This window comes from Propithecus coquereli, unplaced genomic scaffold (genome assembly GCF_000956105.1).
Source record: "Propithecus coquereli isolate 6110/MARCELLA unplaced genomic scaffold, Pcoq_1.0 Scaffold663, whole genome shotgun sequence".
NCBI lineage: Eukaryota > Metazoa > Chordata > Mammalia > Primates > Indriidae > Propithecus > Propithecus coquereli.
Genome location: NW_012152652.1, coordinates 1 through 10930, shown reverse-complemented (window position 1 = coordinate 10930; position 10930 = coordinate 1). Strand labels below are relative to the sequence as shown.

The 10930-nt window shown below is 51.5% G+C and overlaps 1 protein-coding gene across 1 annotated transcript; it reads right to left on the bottom strand.

Moving 5' to 3' along the window:
• Positions 1-176: 176 nt before the first annotated feature.
• On the bottom strand, positions 177-3538 carry LOC105823229 (immunoglobulin omega chain-like). The gene is made up of 2 exons (XM_012660380.1): positions 3492-3538; positions 177-517 (listed from the first exon to the last, which is right to left on the bottom strand). Exons 1-2 carry the CDS (start codon positions 3535-3537, stop codon positions 177-179), a joined length of 387 nt encoding a protein of 128 aa, XP_012515834.1. The 5' UTR covers position 3538.
• Positions 3539-10930: the final 7392 nt, after the last annotated feature.

The window sequence follows — 10930 nt, the reverse complement described above, 5'->3', positions numbered from 1 at the left end:
AAAGCCCCACATTTTTAAATCCATAATCACACACATAATTGCTAGGGAAATCAGGTGCTGGTTGAAAAGTAACAACATAATTCAACCCTTAGCTTGATGTGGCCCCAGGCCAGGCAGCAGTGACTGCACCAGGCAGGGAGAACACAGGGGAGGTTTTAGTGTCACTTCCCCTGAGTCTAGAGCACCGTGTAAGTGCCACTGTTGCCGTGGTATGTAAGGCAGTAATAGTCAGCCTCGTCGTTGGGCTGCAGCCCAGAGATGTGCAGAATCCCTGCGTTGGCCGAGGCATCTTTGGAGCCAGAGAAGCGGCTGGGGATCCCGGAGCCCTGGTGCTTGTTTGAGTCTGAGTGGTATCTCAGGAGATAGCGGGGACGACTCCCTGGCTTCTGCTGATACCAGGATATGTGATAGCCACCAACAACAGTGCCGCTGCTCAGGGTGCAGGTGAGTCTGGCCGATGCTCCAGGAGACGCAGAGAGGGAGGGCGGCTGAGTCAGCACAGGCTGGGACAGGGAACCTGCAGACACAGATATCTGTGGGTGACGAATCACTGGCAAACGCTGAGCTGCTGGGAGATCTGAGACAAAGGGGCCCCACTCAGGCCAGGGAGCTTCCCCTGGACACGGGGGGGCCTGTCCCTACCTGACAAGTGGCAGAGGAACAGGAGGAGAGAACTTCTCTTCAAACTGAGGGTGGGCAATTCTCCTCAGTCATCAGCTCTACAGAAATTAGAGCTTTTTCACTCGTCTCATTTCCACCGGGCGGCACTCTTTGTACTTCAGCAGTTTGGTCATTCATTCAAAGGGCCGGGGGTGCAGGATGGTGCCCCTCACTGTTCAAAGGAACAGCGGAACGACTGCTCGTGTGATCCTGCCCTTGATGGAAACTGGCAGGGGACAACGGAGAAAACAAAGAGGACCAGGCCCCTCAGTTTGAGGAATTCAATTTTGAGAAACCAGGATTTGGAAGACATGACGCATGTCATCCCTTGATTAATTTGTATTCAAACATTTACTCACGGAACCTTGACAAAACATAATGAATGTGCGGAATTCCTGTAGGATGTTAGCATGTGACTCCTGGATTAAAAGGGAAGGTCAGGTGCAATGCAAGCCCACCGCAATCATACGCCGGGTGGGCTTCCACCGCGCTCCCATCGCATTGCGCTGAGACGGCAAGGCAGCCGTCTCAGTGCAGGACAGTGTCTGTGCTGGGTGGTCCAGGACAGAGAATGGCGCTTCGTTACCACCTGAGGGCCAGGCACTTTATACTCTATAGCTTTGGTAATATTCAAATCTAGATCTAGCTCTATCTAGATAGATAGCTACATATTTCATAAAAAGAAAGAGAGAGGGAGACAGAGGGAGGGAGAGAGGGGCGGGGGGAGACAGGCACACCAGGCTCCTGTACAGACAGCTTTCACAGAGTAGAGATTTGACTTAGGTCAGACATCACATGAGGAGGGCAGGAGGGACGATGTGAGTCTTATGGACGGGGACAGGTGCACAGAGCAAGGCGATGGATTGAGGGATGTAGATGATTTCATTCTCCAGCTCCAGGGGCCAACTAAGATTGCCTGTGTATGAAAGAGAGGGTCAAATGCAACTCTAAGGTTACAGCGTCTGTGTCTAAGACAGTGGGCATGTCATAAAGGCAGATAAGTCACATAATAGCGGGTGAGTGTTTGAAGAGATGAGATAACCCTTCCTGTTAGGAGATAAATATGGTATGTGCTCTAATAAGAATATACTGGTGTTATGAAAAGTATGTAAAAAGAAGACAACTGCCCAGACTTCCTTGCCTTGAAGGAAGGATTGTTTCAAGGAATAGATGAATGGCAGTCACACCTGCAGTGACCACCCATTCTGACAGGCGATTGACCAAAGAAATGTTTACTTGAAACATGCCTTGTTCAATTGGATGCCAACAGCAATGGTTATTTGATTAAAAAATAAGTATAAAAAAACATAATATCTTTCATTTTTTCTAAGATTTTTAGTTGAAATACTGACAACTTAAAACTCAACTGCAATCATGTGCACCACTGGTTAAGTAAGTGCTAAAGAGAAATATATATTTTGTAAAAAATCATAATTTGTGTACAAAAAGGTCATGTTCAAAACAAGGTGAGGGAGGGATGAATTTGATGTGAACAACAGCCTGCTATTTCAGGGCATTTCCCTATTAATTAAACACAAGGTCAGTGATATGTTCATTGAGCTTCAATGTATGTCCATAATGATTAATTGAATGCATAACCGATGTTATGTAAATGATCTGTATTTCCCTCTTTTACATAATATATATTTAATCTAGATTTTCAATATATACCAAACTTCATCACCTTCTGATAACAGGAGGGGGTGTCTAACTAGGAATTAAGAGGGGTGCAAATTTTTGAGTTATACAAGCTTACTAGACCTGTAAAACCTCCATCTAGAGTGGGCAACACAATTGAGGAATAATCGTCTCATACCCCTACACTTGACTTCGCTAACTGATGGCTGACAAAATGTTTACAATCCATCCATCACTGTTGTACTTGCTTTTTACTCTGTTCCCCCATCCCCATCCAAGAGAGTTCTTGTCCTTAGTGTTACATTTCCCAGAGTGTCATGGGCAAGGCCAGCCCTCATACTGTCACTGCTATGGGTGCTGGAAGGAGAGGAGAGGTCTCTTTGGGGCCAAACTGGATTTTCAGAGCTCCGAGGGAGGACCCGGTGGGAGGGTGACAGGGCTGCTCACTCGCTAAATGGACAAAATTCCTTACTGTAGGCTGCCTTCTGGATGTGGCCAAATTTTACATACAAGTGTAATTTGGCAGAAGAAATTCCTCTCAAATAATGTCTGTGGTGTAATTGTGTTGGTGGAACAATTGGTTTGTCTTTTCTTTGATTCTTCTGAGTCTTCATAATTATTTTGTAAAAAAAAAAAAACCTATGAAATAAATCAGATTTTTAATGTAATAGTAGCATATATACATTTTACATAAAGCAAGATAAACAGCAGTTTTTGTCCCACTTCCCCATCTGCCTGTGTCACTGTGAGAAGCACTGCTGTACCCAACCATACAGTAATAGTCAGCCTCGTCCTTGGGCTGCAGCCCAGAGATGTGCAGAATCCCTGTGTTGGCCGAGGCATCTTTGGAGCCAGAGAAGCGGCTGGGGACCGCGGAGCCCTGGTCCTTAATTGAGTCTGAGTAGTAGCCCAGGAGATACCTGGGAGGACTCCCTGGCTTCTGGTGGTACCAGCTTATGATGTAGCTCCCTACACTGAAGCCACTGCTCAGGGTGCAGGTGAGTCTGGCTGATGCTCCAGGAGATGCAGAGAGGGAGGGCGGCTGAGTCAGCACAGGCTGGGACAGGGGACCTGCAAACACAGACACTCGTGGGTGCTGGGGCAGAATCCAGGGGGAAGTTCTTCATGGGTCTTAGACAAAGGGGCTGACACAGGATGGAAACTGAGATTCAGTTTACAAGGCCTGTCCCTACCTGTGCAGTGAGAGAGGAGCACGAGGAGGAGAGGAGCCCAGGCCATGGTGGACACAGACTGTGGTCCCCACAGTGGGGCTGGGCTGCCCCAGGCCTCCTTTTTTCCCCACCCTCTGCAGAGGAGGGGCTGATCATGAAATGTGTTTCCATCCAGGGACTGCCCAGCCCCTCCCTGAGCCCTGGGCTGAAGCTCAGCTCTCACTGCACACTGAGGAGGAGGGAGCTCTGCTTTGCCCCTTCGGGGAGCCCTGGGAGGAAGCACCTGCTGAGACCACGCACAGGGCCCTGCTCAGAGGACTGTACCAGGTCAGAGGGGACACAGCTGCTGAGACCCCATCAGTGAGCATAGGGTCCAGCTCTCAGGGCCAGGCTCCTCAGAGTGACTGGTCCTCCATGAGCAGCTGTGTGGGGACCGCAGGGCAGTCCCCCAGCGCCCCCTGCTGGTCACAGGCACATACTCCCCATGGCCCAGAGACCTGAGAGCCCAGCTGGTCTCTGCAGCTCCCCAGTCAGTGTCTCTGGTCACACAGCCATGGGCTGACTCCCTGGTGGAGTGATCCCAATGCACTGTGAGTGATTCCTGGGGTTTCTCACTCCCAGAAGGAGCCCTGGACTAGGAGAGGTGCAATCAGGTGCATATCTAACTTTTTTAGGTACCAGGCCCCCAGCATTTTCTACATTCTACAAAAATCTAAATGACCCTCTTGTACCATCATGGTAGGCATCACAGAGCCTGAAACAGTTGAGTTGATCTGAACAGCATGGACAGGCTGTTCAGGGGAAGGGAATAGAAGAAAAACATTCCAGAAATTGGCTCAGTGATGCGTTTAAAATTCAGCAACTCAGAAAACATTTGAAAAGTCACACAATGATTTTAGAATGTTGGAACTGACTCAATTTGGTAAAAAATTAGTAGTTGGGTAGGCGTAACATTTACTTGTTCACAGTGTAAAACATTTCTTAATTTTATGAAGTCAGCTTTATCTTTCTAAATTTGCCCTTTTCTGATTATCTATGTCTTATGTTTCTTATTAGTATCTTCTTTTAGATATAATACAATTTGTTTCTATTCTAAACACAATTTTCCCTATATATTTTTGTTACTCATGTTTTTGTTACTCATATGATTTATAGTTTCCTAGGAAGGTAAGTGTGACATTTTAATTTTCTACAGAAATGTCGATGCCTGGGCAGCTGAATGCAGACACCATCCCTTCCTCACTGTGTCCCAGAAGTAAATCTGCTTTCCCTACGCAAATGTTCCCTGAACTCCTAGACTCTGGGCTGTTTAGAAAGTAACTTATGACCAGCATCCTGTGAATCCCTCAGGCCTCTCTCCTCAAGGCGTCTGGAGAGATCCTTTCCATTCAGGTCAGGCAGGTCACCCTGGGATTAAACTCCATCAGTGACTCCCCATCGCTGTTTGCACAAACCCCACAGTCCTCACCCCCTCAGCCCCTTCCTGGTCTAGCCACACCCACCCCACAGCCCCCCTGCAGCCCCTCCCCTGGCTCTAGGGCTCCAGCCACACCCACTGCTCTGTCCTGGGACACCCTGAGCTCCTGAAGCTGCCATGGCTGCAGCCAGCTCCTGCTCTGTCTGTGGGGAGACACGGGCTCCAGCTGGAGGTCACAGTGGGAGTGACATCCTGAAACACTCTTTAGATACATGTGTCATACATAGTTCTGTAATATTTAATCATATATGCAGTGGTATTATGTGTTGTCATCCGGATGGATTTCCACTTCTGTTCCACACCTTTCTTGCTAGTGGAAATTGGTCAGTCATGTTAGTATTTGTTAGTATTGGTATAAATTTTTGTATTTTGGTTTTAACCTTTCAGGATCCTTATGGATATTGTGGACAAAAATAGGAGAGAGTTTTTAGCATGGCGCCTTTTTTTTATTTCAGCATATTATCGGGGTACAAATGTTTAGGTTACGTTTATTGCTCTTGCCCCCTACCCCCAACATGGCACCGTTTTCAAAAAAGAATCCTTTTTTTATGTTATTTTACAATCAGTTAAGTTCTTAACCACCCCAGTGAAAGTGAAAAGCTTGTAACCTATAGGGCTGAGGGTTTTTATCCCATTTCCTCATCAGTCTCTGTCACTGTGCTTAGCACCACCTGCATACTCCTGGCAGTAACACTCAGCCTCGTCCTCAGGCTGAAGCCCAGAGATAAGCAAAAATGCTGCGTTACTTGGGGCATCTTTGGATCCAGAGATGCGACTGGGGACCCCAGGTCCCAGCTGCGTGTGTGAGTCTGAGCAGTAGCACAGGAACAGCCGGGGAGGGCTCCCTGCCTTCTGCTGGTGCCAGTACACGTTTTTGCTACGCACACTGAGGTCACTGCTCAGGGAGCAGGAGGGTCTGGCCGATGCTTCCAGGGATGCAGAGAGGGAGGGCGGCTGGGTGAGCACAGGCTGGGACAGGGAACCTGCAGACACAGACACAGCACAGCGAGGAGCAGGGCCAGGGAGCAGCTGGGGATCTCAGCCAGAGGGGACTGATCAGGCTGGGGCCACCCTGGTCTCTGAGCCCTGTGCCCACCTGTGCAGTGAGAGAGGAGCACGAGGAGGAGAGGAGTCAGGGCCATGGTGGACACAGTGATCCTGAGGCCACAGGCTGGGCTGGGCTGCCCCAGGCCTCTCTTATCCCAGTCCACTGGGCTCCCAGAGGAGGGGCCGCTCATGCAAATGTGTCCCCCACTGTCCCTCCCCCAGGGGCACTCACAAAGTCTGGTAGGAGGCACTGGTTATCCCCATGGGTGAGGCCTAGGAGGAAACAGCTGCTGGGACCACACACAGGCCCTTGTGCAGGGGACTCTGCCAGGCCCAGTGGGGACAAGGCTGCAGCGTCCAGAGAGGGAGGCAAGGGCCAGCCCTGGGGCCTCTGTCAGTGGAGGGCTCCCCAGCTGAGAGCACCTGCCCTGCACGAACCCACAGAGATGGCCTCACCCAGCCTCCTGCTGGTCGCTGGGCAGACTCTTCTTTGCAACGGTCCAGTCTCCCCCTCACCTTGTTTCCTTGACTCCTGCAGCTCAAACACGTGAGACGATCCCTGCAGGCGACAGTGGAGCCGAGATCCTGGTGCCGCGTCCCTGATATGCGGCCTCCCTCTGTGGGTGGTGGGCTAGTGGGGGCTGCCTATGTGGACTCCCGGCCCAGGAGAGCCTGTGACCTGCTCTGGAGCCGAGGACACGATGCCAGCGCAGAGCACGGAGCGTGTCTCTCCGTGCAGGTGGCTCAGAGCGGGGGCGCTTGCTCATGGTGCTGAGTGTTAACAGGACTCACCGAGGGGAGGGACGTTCACAGAAGGGAAATAGACCCGGCAGGAGGCTCCGCCCCTTCCGGAGCGAGGCTGGGAGAGGACACGGTGGACACGGATGTGGGGCTGCAGGTGTGGAGCGGGGCGGGCTGGGAGTCCAGAGGGCTCCGTGTGGGACCCTCGGGCCGACTTCTCCTCTGTGGACGGGAGACGCTTATCCACGGCTGTGCCTGTCCTCAGTGCTCCTATCGGAGACTCGGATCTGGGGAAGTTCTAGGACAGAACTGGGGACACGTAGACCTGGCACAGGACATCCCTGGGCAGCTGGAGGAAAACAATGGCAGCGGAAACAGGGAAGTGTCGGAATGGCACCAGCCTCTAAGGTGGGTCCCAGCGATGGAATCCACGAAACCCCGAGCTGAGGGAGAGGAGGAGAATTTCCAGAGTGTGCAGCGTGGGCAGGGCGACCCCAGCGAGGCCGAGATGCCACAGTTGACGCAGGTAAGGCCAGAGGGAAGAGGAGGCCTGAGGGCTGCAGAGGGTGGGCTGTGCGTTTGTCGCACTGTGAAGGCGGTGTGGCGGTGTGGAGACGGGGGTCGGCACGGTTCAGTCGCAGGGACACGTGGACTGAATTTCCTCTGCTGTGGGGTTAAGGTGGGTGTTAAAGTAACCACCCGAGAGAGGGCTTGGGATGCGCCTTTTCTTCCTTTGTTCACTCATTCTTTCAACACGCACTGGAGGAGGGCCTGGCACGCGTGACCCTAGGGATGTCCTGGCTGTTCAAGGACTGGTCCCAGGTCACTGAAGCAGGAGGAGCTAGTCATAGGGTGTGGATGGGGACGACCCCAAAGGGCGTCCAGGCCTGAGGACTTGACCGTGTCCCCCAGAGGAGTCTACTGCTAAGAGTCAGGCCTCCCTCAGACCCCTCCAGCCCAGCGTGGAGCTTGGTAAGAGGGTGTCTCAGTGGCTTCCAGGTCTGTGGGTGGCAAAGGCTCCAAAGCCATGAGCCACTTCAGCTTTGACTTGGGATGGGGTGCGGGTGGAGGAGCAGGCAGAGAGGAGGGCACAGCCCTGTCCTGAGGGTGGACGCAGCAGCAAAGACCGGTGCTGGTGGCCATGGCAGTGCCCACCCAGACCTCCCTCCAGGGGAACCTGCAGGGAGCAGCACAGGTGACGGGGCCCTGCACCTGGGCTGGCTCAGGCAGGATGAGCCTGGGGTCCCTGCAGCCAGGTCTTCCTGCAGGAAGCAGGATCCCCCAATGGGCACCCCATGGGCAAGGAACAGCTCAGCCTGCTGGGGCGTCCTCAGACCTGCCTGTGGCCTGAGGCTCGTCCTGCCCGTCCTTCCTTCCTCTCTCCTTTCACAGGGTCGGGGCTGTGGTCTGAAGCCCCCTCCCACACCAGCCCCTCCCCATGTGTCTATCAATTGTGCCTGCCACACAAAAAATCACTTTCTTGTCTAATTCCTTTTTGTCTCTGCTTCTTGGGGCTCTAAACTCAAATCAATTTCAGTGTAGAGAGAAACGCTCATCCATGACACCGTGAGGAGCACGATGTTTTCATAAATAGCCTTGTCCCCGAGCTGGAGCCCAGAGATGAACTGAGCCCAGCACTGGGGAAGTCGTCCTTGGATCCAGAGAAGGCGCTGGAACCCTGAGCCCTGGTGCTCCCCTGAGTCTGAGGAGAACCTCAGTAGATACCAGACAGGGCTCCCCTGCTTGTCCTGTTTCCAGCAAACGTCAGAGCCAACATCATTTATGTCACCTCACTCGGTTTCCTGTCAAAGATCTCAGCCCTGCATTCCTTGCTGTCTACGGATTTTAAATTGTTTTAAAGTAGTTATTGCCCCGTTCTCAAGTGGTTCATGAATTCAAGGTTTTCCATGTTATTGCGTCAGGGCTGGGACTTTTGTTTACAGCGGTACCATTCCTAAAATCAAATGGCTTCAGCAACACAAACATCCAACAAATGGTGAATAAACGACCTGTATTGTATCCATACTACGGAATATTATTTGGCAATAAGAAGGAATGAAGTACTGATTCTGCCAAATGGCATTTTTATGCATAGCATGTCCGAAAAAGTAGACTTATAAATATTTTAATGCATTACTCTCCTAAATTATGTTGACATGAAAAATCAGATTTACAACCCAAAGTTATAATAATACTAGCTATTAGATTAATAATAGTTCCTTTGTGGGGTGATGAAAATATTCCAAATATATAGTATGGTGATAGTTGCATGACTCTGTAAATAGTAAAAAAATTGAATTGTACACTTTAAATGTGTGAAATTTATGATATGCAAATTATATCTTAATAACTCTTTTAAAAAAATATATGAAAGACAACAAAGTCACTGACTTTGGAATGTCACTGACCATGTAGAACAGCTCTGTGCTCTGAGAGTCAGACCCTCAGCTGTGGACCCTCTTGTCTTGGCCACAGTTGGCCTGTTGGCTGGCATTTGTCACAGGCAGTCATGAGGGTGATCACAGGGGAGCAATGGCAGGTTTTTGTCTCAGTTCCCGCTGTGTCTGGAGCACTGTGTTGGCTGTCAGGCTATCGTCCCATGCTGAACAGTAATAATCAGCCTCATCCTCAGGCTGGAGGCCCGAGATGGTCAGGGAGGCCGTGTTCCCAGACCTGGAGCCAGAGAAGCGATTGGGGATCCCTGAGGGCCGAGAATTTCCAATCATCACAGTTTTGGGGGCACCACGAGAAATCTGCTGGTACCAGCCCACACCGTAAGTTCCAACATTGTTGCTGTTTCCCATGCAGGACAGGGTGACCTTCTGTCCCACAGATCCTGACACCGAGGCTTCCTGGGTGAGTCCGGACTGTACCCAGGACCCTGGAACAGGGGAGGTGGAGACACAGAGAGGTGAGTCTGGGGTCACTGCCCACCCCATGCTCTCAAAAGAAATGGGGAAAATCAACCCAGGTGTCCCCCAGAAGCCCTTCTGCTGTCGGCAGCCTCTCACCTGAGCAGAGAGTGAGGAGTGGGACGAGGACAGGGGCCCAGGCCATGGCGGAGACTCCTGTGAGCTCTGGTTCCTGAGGATGGGCAGCTGCCTCAGAGCTGCCCCAGTGTCTCTTGTACCCACGTCCCCCACTGGAGGGATTGAGGGGCCTTCCATGCAAATCAGTCCCCTCCCCGCTCATGCCTCCCATACCCTGAGCTCTGAGGCTTCTCTGCTCTGAGCCTCCCCAGGGCTGAGATGCAGCAGCCAGTTTGTCCCAGGGGACAGTGGGCACCAGGCCCCCAACAGGAAGCAGGGGGCTGGTTTCCAGCTGGGCAGGCCCACAGCGCCCCCTGCTGCCCCAGGGATGGGTTCACTTAGGTCTGGGATCCCAGCAGGGGACCCTGGGAGACACTGGCCTCCCACCCTCTGGTCTGCTGCCCCCTCAGAGAGAGGGACGTCTCCACCGCCCGCACCTGCTGGACAGGTGCTTCTTTACCTTGGCTCAGGCCTGATTCCAGTGACGGGGCCTCCTCAGCAGTTGACACTGTGGCCATGTCTTCCACTGTGGATTGTTCTGGAGTCAGCCCAGCAGAGCCACACAGGGTAGGACAGACCAGACAGGGGCTATTGCTTGGAAAGGTCTAGAATCCTGGGTTTGCTCTCTGTTCTGCCCACATTACTCCATGACTGGGCGTTTGTCCTTTTGTTGTTCAGTTGTGAGATGTTCCCGTGTCCTGTAGATGCCGGAGCTTTCTCAGAGGTGTTGTCAGCACGTGCTGCTCCCACCAGTCGCTGGCTCTTCAGCTCTGTGCCCAGTGCGTCCCCCTGTTTAAACATTTCCTTCCAGTCAAATTTAAATCTTTTCTTGTATGTTGTGACTTGGTGTCACATCTAAAAACCCATTTCAAAATCCTTGCTTATTAAGATTTCTTTCTATGTTTTCTCTTAAGTGTTTTACAGTTTTAACTGTTGAATTTAGATCTTCAATCCATTTTGAGTTAGTTTTTGTATGTTGTGTAAGTTAGGGGTCCGTGTTTATTATTTATCGTGTATGTGTCCAATGACCTCGGCAATATTTCCTGAAGATCCGAGGAACCTGTCATGCGACCTTGGATGTTCCATGGCCTGTAGGTGTGTGGATTTATTCCTGAGCTCTCAGGAAGGTCCCACTGAATTACACGCTGTCCTTAGGCCTGTTCTAC

Bases quoted from the DNA above. Each gene is read 5' to 3' on its own strand.
- LOC105823229 (XM_012660380.1), bottom strand. From the start codon at position 3,537: ATGGCCTGGGCTCCTCTCCTCCTCGTGCTCCTCTCTCACTGCACAG. The intron at 518-3,491 runs GTAGGGACAGGC...CTGTGTCTGCAG, and splicing joins GCTCCTCTCTCACTGCACAG to GTTCCCTGTCCCAGCCTGTG.